At 36.2% G+C, this 24,212-nt stretch overlaps 1 protein-coding gene across 1 annotated transcript in view; it reads left to right on the top strand.

Annotated features, from left to right (window-relative positions):
• Positions 1-23,957, top strand: part of MROH9 (maestro heat like repeat family member 9) — a 92,342-nt gene extending 68,385 nt beyond the window's left edge. Inside the window, exons 12-20 of the mRNA XM_073790794.1 lie at positions 4,140-4,277; positions 4,871-4,991; positions 7,527-7,664; positions 9,764-9,940; positions 11,835-11,987; positions 12,089-12,205; positions 12,766-12,868; positions 22,033-22,095; positions 23,614-23,957. Coding sequence (XP_073646895.1) covers positions 4,140-4,277; positions 4,871-4,991; positions 7,527-7,664; positions 9,764-9,940; positions 11,835-11,987; positions 12,089-12,205; positions 12,766-12,868; positions 22,033-22,095; positions 23,614-23,957 — 1,354 coding nt within the window. The remainder of the gene's footprint in view (positions 1-4,139; positions 4,278-4,870; positions 4,992-7,526; positions 7,665-9,763; positions 9,941-11,834; positions 11,988-12,088; positions 12,206-12,765; positions 12,869-22,032; positions 22,096-23,613) is intronic.
• The last annotated feature ends 255 nt before the right edge of the window (positions 23,958-24,212 follow it).

The raw sequence follows: 24,212 nt of genomic DNA, 5'->3' as shown, positions 1-24,212 counted from the left end.
AATTACAGAAAAAGATCTGTAAAAAATACAAACACATGGAGGCTAAACAATACACTACTTAATAATGAAGTGATCACTGAAGAAATCAAAGAGGAAATCAAAAAATACCTAGAAACAAATGACAATGGAGACACAACGACCCAAAACTTGTGGGATGCAGCAAAAGCAGTTCTAAGGGGGAAGTTTATAGCAATACAAGCCCACCTTAAGAAGCAGGAAACATCTAGAATAAACAACCTAACCTTGCACCTCAAGCAATTAGAGAAAGAAGAACAAAAAAACCCCAAAGCTAGCAGAAGGAAAGAAATCATAAAAATCAGATCAGAAATAAATGAAAAAGAAATAAAGGAAACAATAGCAAAGATCAATAAAACTAAAAGCTCGTTCTTTGAGAAGATAAACAAAATAGATAAACCACTAGCCAGACTCAAGAAAAAAAGGGAGAAGACTCAAATCAATAGAATTAGAAATGAAAAAGGAGAGGTAACAACTGACACTGCAGAAATAAAAGAGATCATGAGAGATTACTACAAGCAACTCTATGCCAATAAAATGGACAATCTGGAAGTAATGGACAAATTCTTAGAAATGCACAACCTGCCAAGACTGAATCAGGAAGAAATAGAAATTATGAACAGACCAATCACAAGCACTGAAATTGAAACTGTGATTAAAAATCTTCCAACAAACAAAAGCCCAGGACCAGATGGCTTCACAGGCGAATTCTATCAAACATTTAGAGAAGAGCTAACACCTATCCTTCTCAAACTCTTCCAAAATATAGCAGAGGGAGGAACACTCCCAAACTCCTTCTACGAGGCCACCATCACCTTGATACCAAAACCAGACAAGGATGTCACAAAGAAAGAAAACTACAGGCCAATATCACTGATGAACATAGAGGCAAAAATCCTCAACAAAATACTAGCAAACAGAATCCAACAGCACATTAAAAGGATCATACACCACGATCAAGTGGGGTTTATTCCAGGAATGCAAGGATTCTTCAATATACGCAAATATATCAACGTGATACACCATATTAACAAATTGAAGGAGAAAAACCATATGATCATCTCAATAGATGCAGAGAAAGCTTTTGACAAAATTCAACACCCATTTATGATAAAAACCCTGCAGAAAGTAGGCATAGAGGGAACTTTCCTCAACATAATAAAGGCCATATATGACAAGCCCACAGCAAACATCATCCTCAATGGTGAAAAACTGAAAGCATTTCCACTAAGATCAGGAACAAGACAAGGTTGCCCACTCTCACCACTCTTATTCAACATAGTTTTGGAAGTTTTAGCCACAGCAATCAGAGAAGAAAAGGAAATAAAAGGAATCCAAATCGGAAAAGAAGAAGTAAAGCTGTCACTGTTTGCAGATGACATGATCCTATACATAGAGAATCCTAAAGATGCTACCAGAAAACTACTAGAGCTAATCAATGAATTTGGTAAAGTGGCAGGATACAAAATTAATGCACAGAAATCTCTGGCATTCCTATATACTAATGATGAAAAATCTGAAAGTGAAATCAAGAAAACACTCCCATTTACCATTGCAACAAAAAGAATAAAATATCTAGGAATAAACCTACCTAAGGAGACAAAAGACCTGTATGCAGAAAATTATAAGACACTGATGAAAGAAATTAAAGATGATACAAATAGATGGAGAGATATACCATGTTCTTGGATTGGAAGAATCAACATTGTGAAAATGACTCTACTACCCAAAGCAATCTACAGATTCAATGCAATCCCTATCAAACTACCACTGGCATTTTTCACAGAACTAGAACAAAAAATTTCACAATTTGTATGGAAACACAAAAGACCCCGAATAGCCAAAGCAATCTTGAGAACGAAAAAAGGAACTGGAGGAATCAGGCTCCCTGACTTCAGACTATACTACAAAGCTACAGTTATCAAGACGGTACGGTACTGGCACAAAAACAGAAAGATAGATCAATGGAACAGGATAGAAAGCCCAGAGATAAACCCATGCACATATGGACACCTTATCTTTGATAAAGGTGGCAGGAATGTACGGTGGAGAAAGGACAGCCTCTTCAATAAGTGGTGCTGGGAAAACTGGACAGGTACATGTAAAAGTATGAGATTAGATCACTCCCTAACACCATACACAAAAATAAGCTCAAAATGGATTAAAGACCTAAATATAAGGCCAGAAACTATCAAACTCTTAGAGGAAAACATAGGCAGAACACTCTATGACATAAATCACAGCAAGATCCTTTCTGACCCACCTCCTAGAGTAATGGAAATAAAAACAAAAATAAACAAATGGGACCTAATGAAACTTCAAAGCTTTTGCACAGCAAAGGAAACCATAAACAAGACCAAAAGACAACCCTCAGAATGGGAGAAAATATTTGCAAATGAAGTAACCGACAAAGGATTAATCTCCAAAATTTACAAGCAGCTCATGCAGCTCAATAACAAAAAAACAAACAACCCAATCCAAAAATGGGCAGAAGACCTAAATAGACATTTCTCCAAAGAAGATATACAGACTGCCAACAAACACATGAAAAAATGCTCAACATCATTAATCATTAGAGAAATGCAAATCAAAACTACAATGAGATATCATCTCACACCAGTCAGAATGGCCATCATCAAAAAATCTAGAAACAATAAATGCTGTAGAGGGTGTGGAGAAAAGGGAACCCTCTTGCACTGTTGGTGGGAATGTGAATTGGTTCAGCCACTATGGAGAACAGTATGGAGGTTCCTTAAAAAGCTACAAATAGAACTACCATATGACCCAGCAATCCCACTACTGGGCATATACCCTGAGAAAACCATAATTCAAAAACACTCATGTACCAAAATGTTCATTGCAGCTCTATTTACAATAGCCCGGAGATGGAAACAACCTAAGTGCCCATCATCGGATGAATGGATAAAGAAGATGTGGCACATATATACAATGGAATATTACTCAGCCATAAAAAGAAACGAAATTGAGCTATTTGTAATGAGGTGGATAGACCTAGAGTCTGTCATACAGAGTGAAGTAAGTCAGAAAGAAAAAGACAAATACCGTATGCTAACACATATATATGGAATTTAAGGGAAAAAAATGTCATGAAGAACCTAGGGGTAAGGCAGGAATAAAGACGCAGACCTCCTAGAGAACGGACTTGAGGTTATGGGGAGGGGGAAGGGTGAGCTGTGACAGGGCGAGAGAGAGTCATGGACATATACACACTAACAAACGTAGTAAGGTAGATAGGTAGTTGGAAGCAGCCACATGGCACAGGGATATTGGCTTGGTGCTTTGTGACAGCCGGGAGGGGTGGGATCGGGAGGGTGGGAGGGAGGGAGACGCAAGAGGGAAGAGATATGGGAACATATGTATATGTATAACTGATTCACTTTGTTATAAAGCAGAAACTAACACACCATTGTAAAGCAATTATACCCCAATAAAGATGTTTAAAAAAAAAATAATGTGCACAAATGTGCTTTGTGAACTGTAAATTTATTTTGCGGTTGGTGATGTGATGTGTGGGCTTATGATAGCATGCAGTCATTCTGTCCACATAAGGTAAGGTTCAGCTCTTCTCTTTTGCCCAAGAGATTACAGTAAGCTTCCCTGCTCTCCAGGGAAATCAGGACCCAACTTTCTGCTATTTGCCCTCATCTGGTGTGGACTTCTAAGTCAGGCAGGACTCTAAAACACAATCCCATTAAGATATTTAATCCACTCTCTGTCTTTCAAGCAGACAGACACCAAATCATCCCAAGTAGATAAGAATGTATTCTATTTATTTAAAGCATTCAAAGAAGACAATCAACAGGCACCTTTAGCATGTCTTCACATCACTTAACATCTTTTGCTAACAAGCTTTTAATAAACTAATAAGCTGCTCTATGATTAATCCTAGATTTTACATGCTACAATTTCAGTTTAACCCCGCATCCCATGTCCTGTTAATCAGGGGACATTAAGAGCATTTAATGGTCTTTTCCTTTGAAACACCCCCCTTTCCCAAAACTGGCATCCTGCCCAACATAGAATGAAAAGGCAAATAATCACTTGTATCTAGTTATGTGAAGGCCACTTGCAGGTGATGACTCTCCTCTTCTTTGGGACCTTAGCTATGCTCGAGATGCACTGAGAGTTCTGCTGAATTGTTCTGGACTGCAACAAGTGGATATTGCTCTAAAGAGAAAGAATTGTTGGAACCAGTTTTCCCAAGCACTGTTTCACCATCATGGAGTCTACCTTGTTGCCAAGTAAGAACAGGGGCATTGAGAAATGTTCTCTGTCTCTTTCCCACCTGTTTCATCTTTCTTCGACTAAGCCACTGTGGGAACACAGTCAATAGCCACTCCAAGTTCCAAATCTCTCCTAATGATCTGAATTGCCATTTGACTTCTACTTTTTCACTTATTTTGGGGGGTTTTACTTTTCCTTGCCTTGCTCTCTTACCTAGTGATGTAGACACCAAATTATTCTCCCTCCACAGAACAGATATGGAGAACTAGAGGTGAATCTGCTTTTTCCTTCCTCTGTTGTTAACTGATTCCTTCTCTGCAGGCATCAGACATGTGCTCCCACTTTAAAGAGGTCTGATAAAAACCTGTACCCAATGAGACAAATTTGGGAAAGTATAATAGAAGAGGACTTTTATCCACAGAGTCTGCGTAGAACTCATACTGAGCCCGCAGTTTACCTTGGATTAAGGAATATTCAAGAATATCTTTCTTTTTATCTGGTGATACAAAATATGAGGATAATGTTTCCCTCTTTTCTACCATTAGCATTTGCTGATGCAGAAAGTGTTTTCATCTTCTTTGCTAATTCAGTGCTTTATTCTTCTTTACAGAACTCTCAGTGACTATAACTTTCCACAGTTTCCAGACACCTTGCATTATCTCTATAAGCTCTCAGTGGAAGGTCCTAGAAGGCCAGAAGACAACGTCATCACAATAATATTCCTCACTGAAGTGAGTTTTATTACGAGACTGTGAACAACCAAGTTCTCATTCCCTTTCCTTATCCAAACTTAAATCAACTCTCTAATGTTTTGTCTCCCTCTCCGAATATTGGTTCTTACCAAAAGTTAAGACAATAACAGATATCTGAAGCTGAGGGGCGTAAGGCGAGGATAGATTTATGAGAGGGTTGTCCCTTTAGACTGTTTCAGGAGTTGGCCTTTGTAGTTTCCTAGGGGGTGCGGATTTGCACAAACTAATTATTTTTGTAGTCCTAGTTCATATTTCTTTACAAGCTTCTTAAAGTATATAGGGATAATTAAGTTTACTAAAGGTGGTAGGTAACATCTAGTGTCTAAACGATACTTCAGACTGCCTAGGGGAAAAAAGGAATGGGCTAAATAACTGGGTAACATGAAGATATAGAACTATATTACTTTGTATATGAATATTACATCAAATATTGGAATGCCATACCAGAGTTAAGCAAATTGAGGCAGTACCTTTGCTTACAAAAGGCATGTAAAAAGTTCTATAAATTGAAATTATCTGAGTCAAATCTAATTTTCCATAAAAGTAATATATAATAAGGAAGTATTGATCTAAGGTACGATGCCAAATATTCCCAAAAGTTTTACATTTCAAACTTCATGTCAAAATAGTTAATAAACTATAAAAGGCATACCCATACAGTATACTATATACTTCGTTTTTTCTTCTTTTTTTTTTTTTTTTGTTTTTGCGGTACGCGGGCCTCTCATTGTTGTGGCCTCTCCCGTTGCGGAGCACAGGCTCCGGACGCGCAGGCTCAGTGGCCATGAGCTCACAGGCCCAGCCACTCCGCGGCATGTTGGATCCTCCCAGACCGGGGCACAAACCCGTGTCCCCTGCATCGGCAGGCGGACCCTCAACCCCTGCGCCACCAGGGAAGCCCTACTATATACTTCTAAAGCTTTCACAAGGATACATGAATTAGTTTAACTTAACATTGCAGTAGCAAATCAGTATTTTTCTAACTTGCTTAATCCATTTGAACCTCTCGTTATTTTATTATGTGACTCATTATTTTTATTGTACTACCCTTTAAGTATGTACAAACACCAAAAAGGTCTAAACATGAGATACAAAATCCCTTCCATAAAATGCTACATTTAAAAGAAATTTACAAACTACATAAGATTTATGTAAGCATCATTAATATACCTAGATGGAAACCTAGTTGCCTCTCTCATCATGAATGTAATGCTTCCTGCTACTGGAGATTGGCATGCCTATCTTTCCAGGAACTCAGCAATGACCACACTCTCCCACCACTTTTCTCTGTTTAGAAATTCTGGGCAATCGTCAACTTTCCAGTTCAACTGTGAGGTCCCTTGGCCTTTTGTTGTTCTGAACACACAATCTATGCATTTTACCTTATTTTGGTCTTATCAGCCAGTGATACCTAAGATAGTATTACCAATGCCTATGCCATTTATTTATATATATTTGTTATTTCTAGTTTTCTACTGATATAAATAGCAATCAAGTTCTACTGATATAAATAGTAATCAAGTTTACATCTTTGTGCCTAAATCTTCTTTCTTTTGGTATTTTCGATTATTTTCTTATAATAGATTCCAAGAATCTGAGATAATAACCAAAGGGTATAAACATTCTCAAGGCTAAGGATTTTTAACGCCAAACCGCTATCTGGAAAGCAGTGCCAATCAGAGCTCCCCACACAGCTCGTGGGTCTGCTTACCCCACGGCACTCTCACCACCATGAACAAGCTTTCCAATGTGTGAGGCAGATGTGATGTCCTGTGGGGTGATTTGATTTGTACTTATTGTTTAAAGAGAGTTTGAACATTTTTAAAATATTATTTATAAATTAAAGTTCCATATTATGAACAACCTGATCTTTCCTTTACCTATTTAACTATTATGATCTTAGTGTCTTTCTCTGTGAATTGTATGCTTCTCTCTCTCTCTCTCTCTCTCTCTCTCTCTCTCACACACTCTCACACACACACACACACATATACACACCCCACAGATTTGTGAAAGATCAAGTAATACATGAACACTGTGCTTTGTACATCCTTAGTGAGATAAATTGCAAGGACAAAAAACATCTGTAAAGAAATATTTATTTTTCCTCAGGAGGTTTATTGATGTTGTATGTGTTGATATCATAATTTTAAGACTAGTATATGCATTATATGGTAGAAAACGAATAAGTAAACATATTAATGCTATTAGGCACCACGGTTTTCCAGGAAAGATGAGGCAACATAAAAGTGTAAAAAGTTAACGTAAACTCTGTTATTCCACATGTGAAAATTTCTTTCATCATATATATAAAACAAAGCATGTATTTCCTATTCCATCTGCTACTTCTCCTTCCCTCTATGGGCACAGAAATATATGTAAAAATATGTGTAAGTATTTAGAGTTTTAGTGTGATTTGTGTTTGTTTTACTGAAAATGTCTTGATTTTTATGACTGAAGCAAGAACAATGCCTGGCCATTACTCTGCCTATGAACTTAATTGTTTTCTTTTAGCTTCTCAATAATTTCTTCAAGGACCCATTCCCAGAAGAATTTTTGGTTCTCTTCAGAAACTGGGTCAATGACTCTGATCCTGCAGTTAGCAAACTGAGCCTTCAGAAGATTGCCAGCATGGCACCGGTTATCAACGAGGTATGTGTGTGTGTGATCTGTGTCTGCCAGCACCATCGAACTCATAATCTGAGATTTGGTAGAACTCAGTATCCTTACTGACAAAACACTGATTATTTTTTAGTTTATACATCACTAACACAATATCAAAGCTGTGCGTTTTATCAGTAAGGAAACTGGGTTGAATGGAAAGGATGTGTTAAGTCAATTTATTGGCTTTATCACCTTATTTATATTTTTCCCAGAAAATCGCTCATTACACTCAGAATTTATCAGCATTGCTCTACATGAACACTCTTGTTACACTCTAAACCACACATACGTTATTTTCCACTCCAACATACACACATGCATACACATTAATTTCCTGTCTCAGAGCACTCGCTCAAGCTTTTTCTTCCTTTATACCACTTTCCTCCTTCACCCATTCACATTTTTCTTATTTTCCAATGATCAGCTCAAGTCGAACTTCACTGGATATTCTGGTCTCTAGCAGCCTCAACCCTTTCAGGGCCACACCAACTATAAACACTTGCTTATATAATATTTCATATTTATGGCTCTCTACCTATGACTCTTGAACCAACAGCATCAGAGTCTTTTGGAAATTTGTTAAAAATGCACACTGTCGGACTTCCCTGGTGGTGCAGTGGTTGAGAGTCCGCCTGCCGATGCAGGGGACACGGGTTCGTGTCCCGGTACGGGAAGATCCCATATGCCGCGGAGCGGCTGGGCCCGTGACCCATGGCCGCTGAGCCTGTGCGTCTGGAGCCTGTGCTCCGCAAAAGGAGAGGCCACAACAGTGGGAGGCCCACGTACCGCAAAAAAAAAAAAAAAAAAAAAAAAAGCATACTGTCAGGCCCTATCACAGGCCTATGGAATCAGAAATCCTGGGGGTTGTGCCCACCAATCTATGTTTTCAAAAGTCCTCCAGGTAATTCTAATGCAGGTTGAACTTGAGAACTACTGTCCTATATCATTTCCCACTAAGTCATGTGAATACTTCTTGCCTTCCAGGAAGAGTGTGTCAATGCATACACCTATGTGTTGTAATTCTTTTGTAAATTTCAAAGTAGCCTGCACAATGCTGAGACTGTAGATATTCCATAAATTATTACTGATTTAATAATAAATTTAATAATAAATCCTAGTATATCCATTAAGCATAGTCTCTGAAAGCTTAAAGCCTGTCAGTGGGCACTCATTTTGCATTTAGAACGAAATGAGCCTAGTTTATTTGCTTTAGATAAATCATACAAGTCAATAGGATGTATTGTGAACAGAAAGTTAGTTATTGCCTTGTCTAGTCCTCTTACCAATGCGATTAACAATGTAACAAAGTTGTCTAGGAAAGTGGGAGAGAAACAGTGGAGAGGGATCTGTTTTGAGGTTTCACATACTATCTATTGGTAAAAACTCCAGCCAGACACAAGTGCCCTCTGGCTGTTATTTTGGCAAATATTATTTATTTCTTTTACTTCCTTTCTTTCCAGCCTTTCTTTCACTCCTTTTGTGTCTCCTTTTCATGCTTTAATTGCCTGATATTCTGCTTGTCTCTGATCTGCAATTGATGCCCATGACCTAGCTCAGCAGCTCAGTGGCTCTCATGTCCAAACAGGTCATTGTCACCTAGTTCCGAGGTTATACTGCCAGTGGTGTGTTGGTAAATGTTTAAACAAGCAGCTCTGTGAAAATAAGACCAATTTCTCTGGTGTAAATACTCCCACTATGGATGATTTCAATCTATCAAAGGGACATCAGTAGACATGGATTTGGGAGGAGATGCACAGTAGTGCATCATTATTTAATATCCCCACCATACAGATACACTACATGTAAATAACCTCAAAGGCATAAAAGAGCAAAATGTAGCAAAAGAACGGGAAGTGATGAGTCTTCAGTATTTATTACCATTGTTTTTATTTCTAAATTTATAAAATTTAATTTTTAATAGTGACTTTTAATGATCAGCTTGCAAAATTTTTGACAATTTGGCAATTGACTCTTGTAAGCTAGCTCCAGCACTGCATACTGCCCAAACTCAGAGGTGTGTGTACCAAAGCTACCTCAAGTCTCCTTCTAGTTCTTAAATCCCACCATTTTCTTCCTTTTACGTATAGATAGAAAATGTCTGCAGCTTATTAATAGCCATCCTGGATGCCTTCCTTTCCCAAGACAAGACTGTTGTAATTCGGGCCTTGATGACCCTTCGAAGACTTTTAGGCAAACTGGACAAGGTGACCTACTCCTCCCTGTGTACCAGAATTGCTTGCAGCTACTATTCTCTGATGGATCATGTGAGTTACATAGATATATGAGATCATTAGGTTTTATCATTAAGCTGAAGCCCCAGGTAAGGCAATGCTATTACATCCCAGAATAAGTCAACAAAAGGCAGTCATTTTGTGCAGAGCTACCTTTTTTTTTTCCAGAGATAATAATATTAATCAAGTAAGCTCTATGTTTGTTTGTTTTTAAACTACACTATGAGAACCTGGAAAAGTCTGCCCATAGGAAAAGAGAATCAAAATGTAGCCTCTGTTCTTAGATGAAAGAGGAATTATAGTTTAGTGGCTGTGTTTGTTAACCCTGAATCTGGACTTCCTAGGTTCAAATCCCTGTGCTGCCACTGACTAGCTGTGAAATCTTAAGCAGGTGGTTCAGTCTCTTAGTGCATCATCTGTAAAAGAGAGTGAATAGCAGGCATATTATGGGTATTAGAGTTGACATGTGTAATGCCCCAAATGAATATGGTATTTTCATAGAAAACTTTAATTAGAAAGTATTTCATCAGAAAGTTGTACATTTTGAAAATTCTCATTTTTTATGGTAAACGTGTTCCAGAAAAGTTGGATGACAGTAATATAGTATTTTAATAAACAAGAACATTTTGGTATGCTATGGGAAATCTATTTGTTTTTAAAGATTCCTTTGATGAGTGTTTGTGAACCAGAGAATTATTTCATAGTAAATTATCTTGCCAAAATGTGTAACTTCTTAGTTCTGCAGATTTCATTGAAGAAAGGCCCAATATTATTAAACTATAGAAAAAGGAAACAGTGGCAGAAAATATTTTCATAAGGACATAATGATAAGAATAGTAATAATAATAGTGGCTAAAATGTATTGAGCGTTTACTATGTACCAGGCACTATTTTAAGGGATTTACATGGACAATTTCACATAATCCTCTAACAAACTCTATTGCTATTATCCAGTTTACATATAAGGAAACTGAGGAAAACTGAAATGAATATTTGGCCAAGTTCACACGGCTAATAAGTAGTTGGCATGCCCATGTAAAGAATTATTTTCAAAATGGAATCATAAACTTTTTTTAAAAACTGAAGGTGATATTATATTTTAAAAAATTAACCTCTTCCTCTGACTTGAAATTTTTCTCTTCTAGAATCTTTATAATCCAATCACCTTCCTATTTGGCATAAGTAAGCCCTTGGAAACCTAGTACTATGCCATTATGCAAAGAACTTGCATTGGTATTCACTGGCAATTCTGCAAAGTCCTCCAGCATTTGAAGACATCATGGTCACATTACCCTAAGTATTATAGAAATCATCTCCAAGTTATATAGATTTTTACATGTTATAATTTTAGGATGTTATTAAATACTATCTTCCTAAATTTAAGAAACTCACTTTTCACAGGGGATTTTCTTTAAGGTAATCTGAATTTTGGTAAGCAAGTCTTATTTTAAAATCAAAAGACAAGCTTAGACCCAAAGTGAATCTTCTTAGACCCTTAGACGTCTTAGACCCAAACTGAATCTTTTCTAAAAATAAATGATAATAATTATATATATACGGGCTTCCCTGGTGGTGCAGTGGTTGAGAGTCCGCCTGCCAATGCAGGGGACAAGGGTTCATGCCCTGGTCCGAGAAGATCCCACATGCCGCGGAGCGGCTGGGCCCGTGAGCCATGGCCGCTGGGTCTGTGCATCCGGAGCCTGTGCTCCGCAAGGGGAGAAGCCACAACAGTGAGAGGCCCGCGTACCGCAAAAAAAAAAAAAAAAAAATTATATATATACATATAGACACATCATATATAGTATATATACGTATAAATATATATACTATATAGTGTATATAAGTATACATAGTATATATAGTATATAGTGTGTGTGCATATATATAAATATCCTCAAATGAAGTCTTTTCTGTGTGCATATTTCAGAGTAATGGAGGCATTCGGAGTATGGCCATTCGACACTTTGGTGAGTTACTCAGGGACATGAGTCAGTACACATGGATGCTGAATGATGTGGTTTTCGGAGGCTTGGTGCCTCTGATTCTGTTTCTGGAAGATACAGAGGCAAGAGTAGTTAAAGTAAGTCCTGTGATTTTGTTTTTCTTAGTTTTGCTGAGAATCGCAGTGCTTTATGTAACACCAGATGAATAGATTTTTACTGACCTTTTTTTACTTCACAGGCATGTAAATATACATTAGAAATCTGTGCCTCAGAATTAAAATGGGCAACATCATATTTGCTCAAGGATGAACATTACAGTTTTGAGCTGGTAGTGCTCAACATCTGTAACAATCTTGTAAGTGATCCCTCAGGGTTTACTACCACAAGAGTTATAGGAGGAACTTTAAAGGATATCCAAAGTGATGAAAAGCATGATGAGCAAGGAATATAAAGAAAAGATAAATGAACAATTATAGCTAGAACTTGAGACAAGAGAAAATTAAAAATTTCCACTCTTTTCCTCAACATTTTCCATCTATCGTTTCTTCCTCCAACCTACCTACTTTGAGCAGTGTAAAGGTAGCAACATTTCAGATCACCAAAAGAAAAGCTGGAATTTCTTTTCCATGGCTGAATGAGCTGGTTCTCTGAAAACCAGCATAAACTGCAACGATAGACAAATGGGGATGGAAGGGTGTTAAGCAAAAGTTGGAAACCCAAACTTTGGATATCATGTAATAAGCTGAATAATACCTGCAAGCAAAAGAATAACGTTCATACACAGAAACCCCCAAGTTTTAAACTGGCCCTGATTTGGTATAAGCAACCAAGTTCTTTTCCCTGAAAGCCTCTCTGGAGAGAGCAAATGTGCTCTTTCAATAAGTGAGAGAATTTTTTTTCCTTTTTTATTCTCAGCTTATTTCTCATCAGAAATATGTTATAGATTTGATAGCTGATACCTTAGGATTCCTGAGGAGTTCCAGAACATATCTGAGAAGAGGATCAGTTATTTTAATAGGTAAGTAAAATTCAATTCTAATTTCCTAATTTGTCTTAAAAGGTAAAGAATGGGGTAAGCAGCTAGAAATTTTCCTTGAAAAAATTATAAATTTTCTTTCTTTAAGATAGACAGTACTTTTCATGGTGATATCTAAGATGAACAGAAGTTAAAATATATCATGAGTATAGAGTTCTACTTTATAATACACAGTGGGTATAGCTGTGTGATTAAATTATCATACAAAGTACATTCAACAGGATGAATTTCAAAATTTTAGATGGTGGCAAACCACTACAGTTTTCCTTCACTGCTTAAAAATCACCCCCCAAAAGAATAAGAATAATGTATTTTTTAAATGCCATCTTCAACAAAACATGAACATCTATAACCACAGACTACAACAGATGAGGAAGAGCTACCAAATCCAATAAAGTTTGAAGAAGAAAATGTAAAGTTGTGGGAGTGCAGGAAGATTCTAAAAGAAAACAACTATAATTTTTGACCTTGGACAAACCTGACCAATCATTTTTTTCCGCCTAGATTCTCGCCATGAAGATCAAAACTAATAATCCTTTATTTGGAATGATAGGAACTGAATTCCCAACTTGGTAGTGGGATCTTCCCTTGACCCCATTTGGCATCCTCGAATAGCTGGGGCCCCAAGGAATGAGGAAATACTTAGTCACATTATTCTTGTACAGAAAAGTCTGTCATTAGTCAGGGTAGAAGACAAGTTGTATTATGATCAGCACTACAGTTCATGATCTGTGTTGATCAGAGTGGAGTAGAGGAACACACACACACACAGAACCCTGTATTATAAGAACTTTATTTCAAACCATAAAGAATTCATGCTATTCGGAATTCTACACTGGAAATTTCCACAAACTTCCCACAAAGAAGAAAATCAAATTTTAGAAAATGTTTCTACAGAGTAGTTGAAAATCATGGTAAATATATTCATGAATCCAAAACTTTTTAAAATAAAAATCTAATGATATAAGCACACAGGGAATATATAATGGGATATCGGGAACACATGAAGAGTAAGCTTTGCATTTCTCTAATAATTAGTGATGTTGAGCATCTTTTCATGTGCTTTGTGCTTTTTGGCCATCTGTATGTCTTCTTTGGTGAAATGTCTATTTAGATCTTCTGCCCATTTTTTGATTGGGTTGTTTGTTTTTTTGATATTGAGCTTCATGAGCTGTTTGTATATTTTGGAGATTAATCCCTTGTTGGTTGCTTCCTCTGCAAATATTTTCTCGTATTCTGAGGGTTGCCTTTTGCTTTGTTTATGGTTTCCTTTGCTGTGGAAAAGCTTTTAAGTTTAATTAGACCCCATTTGTTTATTTTTGTTTTATTTTCATTACTCTAGGAGGAGATTTGCTGTATACCTAAAACTAACACAACACTGTAAATCAACTATACTCCAATAAAATTTTTTTTAAAAAATAGACAATGGAAGGAGAACATCAGGAGAGCCAGATACTAAAGTTATCTGACATAGATGTGAGATATATGTTTTAAAAACTGATTAATATGTTCAAGAAAATATATGGCAAAATAGAGAATTTCAAAAAGTAAAAGAAGCTTTCAAAGCATGATGGAAAGTGTAAGAAAAAATATATAACCATTGCAAAAAACTTCATTGCAGCCGATGGAAGAGCAAATATATATTGTTGATAACCCAGTAAGGAACAAGGAGGAAAGGGTTGAAAAATGTTAGCAAAATAAAATATAAACCAACAAGAAACAGTTTGAAAAATTAGGGAGCAGTGATAGATATAGAAGATAGATGAAAGAAATGCAAATATGCATAGATAATATCCATGAAGAAAAATGAACAATTAGACAGAAAAAAGTATTCAAAGATAGAATTTAAGAACTAAAAAAAATTTGATTAAATATACTGATGGTAAAAATTGTTCAAGAAATGTTTTATACAGAATGAAATATTAAGACATTTCCTAACAAAGTTATGGAACTTCAGAGTTAAAGAATTCATCGTGCCGTTGAGCAAAAAAAAAGTCACCTATACGTTACAAAATAAATAAATGTGGCATTAGATTTCTCCACTTCAGTATTCAACTCTAAAATGTAGTAGAATAGAGCCTATAAATCCTAAGTAGAAAAAAATTATGACTGAAGAATTTTATACTTATCAAAATTATATCCAACTATAAAAATAATAAGAAAACATTTCTAAAACATAAAAACTCAGCATAAGTTCATTACCATGAATCCTTCTTGAAGAAATCATTGATGGATGGAATTCAGCCAACTAAAGAAGGAATGGATAAACTATCACATAAGGACATACAGTATCTACTTAACTGTAGGACTTCCAGCTCCCAGTCCATTCTTCACTATGTTTTACATTTCTCTATGCCTCAAAAACTGACCTCTATGGTCTACATCTCCCAATCTCCCTTGCCAGCTTGCTTTCAGGTTGGTATAGCATTTAATGTCCATTAATGCATTTAATGTTACAGGAGTATGCTTAATATTCAGTAATAATTGTAACAGTGTTAGTCACAAATTATCCCATCTAGAAACCCCAGAGGCCCTACTGAGAAATACTGATCAGTAAGTTCAATCCAGTTATAATAAAAAATACCAACAGATAATTTCATAGATCTTGACAAGTTGATTCTAAATGTATGTGGAAGAGCAAAAGACCAACATAAGAAGATATAACTAACAAATTTTAGACAATCCGTTACTCACTCAAGGAAAGACAAGAACTGTGAAACTGTAATAGAAAGCCCAGAAACAGATCCACACATATACAAACACCTAATATAAAAGATCAGAACTGGTAGTATATATCAGATCAGAAATGATGGGCTGTCTAATAAAAGGTGCTAGGACAATGGGAATACACACACACACACAAATTCCTACCTGACACCCTACACAAAAATCAATTCTAGGTGTATGAAGTCATGTATTGACTAGATGGAAGGAAGGAAGATCTAAAAAGAAACTTTAAAATGTATGCAGTATTTCTATGAAGAAAACCTGCAAACATTACTGAAAGACACAAAAAAATTTTAAATAAATTGAAAGGTATAAACCATATTTTAGGAAAGAATCAAAATTGTAAATGTGCCAGTCCTTTCCTAAATTAATCTATACATGGAATAAGATGCCCGTTGAAATATCAATAGGGCTTTTTTTTTTCAAAATTGACATCGTAATTTTAAAATTAATATAGAAAAGTTACCATGCAAGAATATCCAGGAAGTTCTAACCAAAAAAGAATGAGAAAGGACTAACCTTATCAGATATTAATATAGCTACAGTAATTAAAATCACATGGAATGAATAGATAGACAAATGGAACAAAATACCATCTAGAAATAACTGCCAAAACATGCAATATTTTACAGTGAATCACTGGCTTTAAGTAATAGTGATGAAAATATGGAATATTCCTTAAATGGTTTGGGGACACATGGTGAGCCATCTGGAATTTTTAAAATTATTTTATTCCTATCCCACTCTTTACACTAAATAAATTCCAGATGGTCAAAGGCTCAAATGCTAAAAATAAAACCATAATAATAAATAAGATTAGATAAAATAGTGTAGAAGAATTTGCTTTATAATCATGGGGTAGGTAAGATCATTCTAAGTAAAAGTAAAAATCATAAAAGATTGACAAACTATGTAAAAACAAATATTTTTGCAAGGCAAAACCACTATAAACAAAGTCAAAAGCCAAATTGTAATAAAATATTTATGGCACTTATCACATATAAAGGGTGCATGAATTCTTACTGTCTAAAGAATCCTTACAAATCTGTAAGAAAAGCCAAACAACCCACTAGGAAAACGGACAAAGTACATGAAGAAAATTACTTGGCTCATATACATAAAATTTTCACAGCCTCATCCAAAAAGTGATGCAAATTGAATTGATAAAGTGCTTCCATCCATCAAACTTACAAAGAACAAAAATGATTATACTACATAGTTTTGTCCAGGTTGCAGGAAGTAGGCAAACACTTACATTACTGGTCAGAGTGTAAATTACTACAATCTCAGCACAGTTTGGTAATTTCCATCCAAATGTGAAATGCATATTCTTTTGACTTAATAATCTCTTCTCAAGAGAATTTATCCTCTGATATAGTCACATATGAGAAGTGATGTGTGCATGTAGATATTAATTGCATCATTGGCTTTATAATACCATCATCCTTAGCATGTGACTTGTATCCTTATTTGTGTTTTCTGATTACCCTCAGTATTTTCGCAGTGTTACACCAAGGAGAAAGAAAAACGTAAAGGGCAAAAGGTGTCTCTGGGTCAACCTAATTTTACAAGGCTTTCTTCAAAATCCCAACCAGTGATTCATCTTATACCTCCCAATGACCAGAACTGTCACAATGCCACCATCATTTGCAAGAGCTGCTTGGCACTTTTTTTATTGGGCAAGAAGGGGACAATGATATTAGATTGACAGCTAGCAGTGTGTCACAATTGCCAAATTTAAAAGTTTTCGCATAAGTATCTGTATTTCCAATTATTTGATAGGGGGAGGAGATAAGGCTACACTGAACCTGCACTTCTGCCTGGTAGCAACTGAGCAGAGCTGACTGCTTGTGGATGGAGCTTGTAGTTCCTGTCCCCACGCTCCCCACCACTACTAACTGTATTCTTCCACGTGCACCTTGTTGGCATTGTGGTTAGTCTGCCGTGTTTCAAAACTTTCAAAACATCAAATTCTATTTGAAAGTTCATTTGTAACTTTCAAAAACACCATTTCAGTAGAGTCATTTAATTTTCAGTTGTTTTTGCCTAATTTTACCACCTGTTTTGCTGCTTTGGTGCTAATGTTGTATTTCTGAAGTTCCTACAGTATAAGAAAGACCCAAATATAATTACGGCTTAAACAAAATAGTAGCTTATTTCTCTCTCATTTAACAATCCAAGTATACGTAGACTAGTGTCAGCTCTTCTGTTGCTCTAGTATTCTCATCACACAGTTTCCTACATCAGGTCCAAGATGTTTCCTCCATCTCCTGCAACCACTTCAATTGGAAAGGGGAAAATATCAAGAGGTCACAGGCATCTCTTTAAAGAGCAACTGTAACTTCTGCTAAATGATCATTAGCCCGGAACATAGATGTGGCCATACCTAGCTGCAAAGAAGTCTTAAAAGTCTAGTCATCTGCTAGATGGCCACGTGTCCAGCTAAAAATTGGTAGTTTTAGTAAGAGAACTAAAGATAAAGAAGTAATTTGACAACAGGGGAAATTAGTACTCTCTAGCATAAGAAATTTTCATTCATTATTTGTACCCGCCATCTAATTCTGAAAGGAACTGCATTGATTTACAAACTTAAGCAAAAGTATGCCAATTAAGGATACCTCCACAACACAGGGCTTTGTTTTTAAACATTACTCTTAAATTTTTTTTTTTTTTTTTTTTTTTGTACGCGGGCCTCTCAGTGTTGTGGCCTCTCCCGTTGCGGAGCACAGGCTCCGACGCGCAGGCTCAGCAGCCATGGCTCACGGGCCCAGCCACTCCGTGGCATGTGGGATCTTCCCGGACCGGGGCACGAACCTGTGTCCCCTGCATCGGCAGGCGGACTCTCAACCACTGTGCCACCAGGGAAGCCCTATTCTTAAATTTTTAAGTCCATGTTCCACCTGTCAAAAAGAATATCTTGAGCTTTACTATCTGTAAATTGTATTATGAAAATAATGTATTATTGTGATTTCTGTGGTCACTATTTTGACTGAAGCAGAGGCAGTGTGAAATATTGGTGAGAGTAGATACGTTTCCATTGAAATCTCAGAATGAACACCCACTAGCCGTGTGACCTTCACCAAGTTACTTAATCTCTATGAACTTTTATTTTATCACATGGAAAATGAGGATAATAAGAACAGCAATAAAAATATTTCTTAAATCTATCTGAAAACATGTAAGAGCTTTTATAAAGGCAGTGAAGAGAAAGTAGAAAAACCAAAAGAAGTAGGCCTGAGATTTGGGGATTATTTTCCTTTATAGATTTTCTTTTATAAATTTACAGATCAATTCTAAATGCAAAAAGGGTATCTGGGAGGCTGATAAACTGTGCAGAAATTTTAGCTGTCTCACAGAGCTGGAGGAATAAAACTTGGACTGACAATGAGGAGGAACTCTGGTAAATACCCCCAAGTTTTCAGCTGGGATCCCTGATGTCTCTACCCTAAGAGTGAGAGTAAACTAAAAATAGGCCAGCTCTTAAAATTACTGAACCTTTGAATATCTAACTCCCTGGTTGGATTAAGGGGATATACCTCTAGCCTAACTGCCTGCCAAAAAAGCAAAAATAAATCCTCTCTGGGAGAAGATAAATTGCCCAGAGCCTAAAAGTATCTACACAAAATTGTATACACAATAGCTGAGATTTAATCAAAAATAACCAGAGGTTTAGATTTTTTTTAATTACGAGGAAAAAAAATAGAAACAATCTAGTATATGCAATTATTGAAATTTATCAGATAGGAACTTTAAAATAAATATGATTAGTATGTTCAAAAGATTAAATAATGAGATGGAATGCAGAACTCAATGGGTAAAATTAGCAGCAGACTAGAAAGAACTGAAAAGAGATAAAGAGAATTAGAAATGTCAGAATAAAATATTCAGCCTCAAGATCAAAGCTCAAAGAGTTAAAAATGGAAAATATGAACAGAGCATAATAATATGAGATATGGTTACAAGGTCTAACATATGCATTCCATAAGGATAGTGGGGAAAGAATGAGACAAAATAAATAGTTGAAGAGATAATGACCAAAAATTTTCCAAAACTAAAATAAGGTAATAACAAGAAATAAAATGTATAAGTCTGGAAAAAAGAAAATAGAACTTCCAAAATTTGCAGATAAATAATTGAGTATTTAGAACACTGGAAAGAATTCAGAAAAACTACTGGAATTAAATAAATTTAGCAAGTTTTCTATATACAATATCAATATACAAAGATCAATTGGGTTTCTACACACTATCAATAAACAACTAGAAAATCGATTTTTTGATGCCTAATGCATTGTACCAAAATTCATCAAATACCTCAAAATAAAACTAAGGAAAGATGTACAAGACTGATACACAAAAAAACTAGAAAATGTTGAGAAGTTTTTAAGAAGACTTAAATAGAGTGATATATCATGTTTATGGATTAAAGAATTAAGTATTGTAACAATGTCAACTCTCCCCAGACTGTTCGGTATATTCAATACAACCCCAAACAAAATTTCACCAGAGGTTTTGTGTGTGTGTGTGTGTGTGTGTGTGTGTGTGTGTGTGTGTGTGTGTGTGAAATTTGAGAAGTTGATTCTAATTTTTACATGAAAATTTAAAGATTTGAGAATAGCCAAGATAATCTGAAGAAGAATCACAAAGTTGAAGAACTTATACTACTGGATATCAAGACCCATTTTACATTAAGGTACTATGGAAGTGGCACAATGTTAGAATGGAGTCAAGACACTGACCCCTGCAAAATTCACGATATAAATGACCCTGCAAAGCATTAGGGAAAGGACTTTGTTTTTTTTCTCTTAATGGTGCTCGATTAATTTCATAGGTAAGTAATCTCAACCCCTATTTTATGCCATATAAGTCCAGTTGGGCTTGCAATCCAAAAATGTGAAAAGGTAAAACAATAAAGTTTCCAGAAGTAAATATGGGAGAATATCTTTATGACCTTCAGACCGCAAAGATTCCCTATCAGGACTCCAAAATTCACTAACCATAAATTGGACTACATTAAAATTAGGGACTTCTGTTCATCAAAAAAAAAAAACCAAAAAAACAATACAAATGGAAAAGTTTAGCCCTGGGGTAGGAGAAGATATTTGTAATGGGTGTAATATTCTAAGAGATTAGTATCCAGAATTTAAAATGCCTAAGAATAAATAATTTAAAAACACCTCAATATAAAAACAAGTGACTTACTTGAACAGACATTTCACTAAAGAAATATCCAGGGCTTCCCTGGTGGCTCAGTGGTTGAGAGTCCGCCTGCCAATGCAGGGGACACGGATTCGTGCCCCGGTCTGGGAATATCCCGCATGCCACGGAGCGGCTGGGCCCGTGAGCCATGGCCGCTGAGCCTGCACGTCCGGAGCCTGTGCTCCGCAATGGGAGAGGCCACAACAGTGAGAGGCCCACGTACTGCAAAAAAAAAAAAAAGAAATATCCAAGTGGCCAATAAATATACAAAAATAATACCACCAAACCCATGAGACTGACTGAAAGTAAAAGACTAACAATTTCAAGTGTTAGAGAGGATGTACAGCAATGGAAATGTAAGAGTGAAAATTGGTACAACCACCTTGGAAACTGTTCTGCAGTAATGATTAAAGGTGAACATAAGCACATCCATTAGCCAATAAGTCCACTCCTAGCTATATACCAAACAGCAATGCACACAAATCTACGCAAAAATTCATGTACAACAATGCCCACAATAACATCATTATTCATAATAGCCCAAAATTGGAAACAACACATTGTCCATCATAAGCAGGATGGCTAAAAAGTGCTGCATTAATACGATGGAATATCATATAAAAGCATTCTGCAAATTCTTTCTGTAAAGAACCAGATAGTAAATATTTCAGGCTTTGAGTACCATATGGTCTCTGTCGCAACGATGCAACCCTGCTGTTGGAGGGTGAAAGCAGCCGTAGATAATCCATAAGCAAATGAGCCAATAAGCATGGCTGTGTTTCAAGAGAACTTTGCCAACCTCTGTCATGTAGCAATGGAAATGAATGACCTATTGCTATGTTTAAAAACATGGATGAATCATACAATATAACGTTGAGCAAAAGAATGTATTCTGAAAGGTGAAGGAGGAGGCTGCAAAGGGCATGAGGGAGGCTCCTAGGAAAATAGTAATATTCTATTTAATGACCTAGGTGGTAGCTAGACGTATTCACTATGTGGTCATTTATTGAGCTGTACAATTATGATTTCTGCACATTTATAAACACATGTATATCTCAATAAAGAATTTTATTAATAATTATTTGAAAGCACTAAAAGATGATTCAAGGATAATCTAGAGATGCTTTGCTTTGAAGAAAGCAATGAAGGTAGCCAGATAATATCAGATGATGCATTTTCATAACGTATTTTGGAGTAACTTTAATTTTACTTTGTGCATAGGGTACTTGGCAAAATTGGGTGGCCATTTACTGCTCAGAGATGAAATTCAAGTCATGCTTGAGGGTAAGTGTTGAAGTTATAATGAAATCTTTATGTATAGGCCTAAATACCTTCACTGTTTGTGATTCAGTTTATATCTGAGCTCTATAGTGATGCCAGGGATGGGAAGAGGGTGGTAGAGGTAGCTAGGCAGTTAAGGGGAAATCAGTGGAAGGACTGGGTTAAGGGACATCTTCTTTATTTTTTATTCTTTCTCTCTCTGTTTCAATCTCTCCATCTGTCCCTCTCATTAGTTGAGACCTAACTATTATCCTAGAGTCCTTAGGAACTACAGAGAGTTAAGAATTCATTCACTCATTAATCCATTCAACAAACATTTTTCCAGCATCTACTATGTGACAGCACTATTCTATCTGCAGGATATACAGCAGCAGACAAAGCAAAGTCCCTTCCCTCAGAGGATTTACATTTTAGTGGAGAGCAATGTACACTTGCACCAGAAGAAATTAAAGAAGGGTAATGTTTATTCTTTCAAAATGTTTGGATCTTCAGCATCTCTCTCTTAGCCTCTGCCTATTTCCCCTTCAGGATCAGAATTACAAACAGGGGAGGCAGAAAATAAGGTGGCTGCCTTCCTTCCCTTTTTTGGTAATAGACTTTATATTTTAGAGCAATTTTACATTAATAGAAATATTGAGTGGAAGATACAGAGGTTTCCTGTATACCTCCTGCCCCCACACATGCAGAGCCTCCCCCAGTTACCAACATCCCCCAGCAGAGTGGTACCTTTGTTACAGTTGATGAATCTACATTGACACATCATTATCTTCCTTTTTTATCCATTCATATTTATTGACTGCCGGCTAAATACTAAGCACTCCCTCCATGTCACTCAGAATATTTTTCTTCTTTCGCTCTTCTTCCTCCTTCTGTTCCTTCTACTTTTTCTCTCTTTTCTATATCTGTCCTTTTTTCCTTCTCTATTTCTTTTTATTAAGAAAGAAAATAATAACTTCCCACAAGCTCAACATATGAATATAATGATATTAGTATTTTGGTATATATCTTATTGCAGATATTTTTAAAGAATATAAACTATTACCTATTTATTTTTAAAACTATCATAACTGTTTTATAACTTTTTCACTTACTCATGTGTCAGAAACATCTTTTCATGCCAAGAAATATGGGTCTACATCATCATGTTAATATGTATGTGCTACTTCACTTTATGATATCTCTAATTTTTAAGCACTTTCATATTGATGAACATTTAGACTGATTCCACTTTTTTCATTATTATGAGCAATACTGAACCTCTTCATGAATATATGTTTATGCTGTCTACCAGAATGCTCAGCACAGAACAGGCACTCAGTAAACACTTAGTGAATATTTCCTTTTTTCTTTTAATGAGGTCTGGTGAGGACAGAGGATAAAAAACTTCCTGGATGCTATTTGTCAAAGTAACAAAAATTGGGGGAGGGGGGCTTTTGTGAAAGGTGGTGAGGCTATTTAGGGTTAGAGCTTCTCAGACTATGAGAGTGATGCCTTGAATTAATGGCCTTTCTGCTGTTACAGCTATTGACCCAGTGCTTGGGGATGAAGATCCTGTGATCAGGGAGTTTGCAAAAATAACAAACAAAATTTTTATGGAAACAGCCCATAGACTGACCTCCTCAAATATTAAACAAAGCTTCCGAAGACTGTTTAACTTAATCTACATCAAAAAATTGAAGCCTCTTTATAATTATAACCTTCCCAAGGACCTGACAGGCAGTCCTATGGGGATTAAAGAAACCAAGAATGATAAGGAAGCCATTACAGACAATAATTATGAAGACGTATTGGTAAAGAACAAAGATGTATCGGTAAAGAATGCAAGGTTCACGAGTGCCTTGGAGCACACCTCCGAAGAGGAATGATTTTCCTTTCCCTCTTGATAACTTGAGTCCGTTTGTAGATGCTTTTCAGAAGGACACTAGAAGCCTTTACTGTCTCTTCTTGATTCTCTACTCAAATATAGAAATGTGTTGCCCCTCTCTGTCTGACAGTGATTAGAAGACTTACTTCATCAAAGCAACTAACAAAATTGAAAAAACATATAAGCAAAGTGTTTGATGAGAAGCTCTTGGAGCTTGCATTAATCAATACATAGCTACTGAACATCTTCTAAGTGC

This window comes from Tursiops truncatus, chromosome 1 (assembly GCF_011762595.2).
Source record: "Tursiops truncatus isolate mTurTru1 chromosome 1, mTurTru1.mat.Y, whole genome shotgun sequence".
Taxonomy (NCBI): domain Eukaryota; kingdom Metazoa; phylum Chordata; class Mammalia; order Artiodactyla; family Delphinidae; genus Tursiops; species Tursiops truncatus.
Note: the sequence above shows the minus strand (reverse complement) of the source record. Positions and strands in the feature narration are given on the sequence as shown.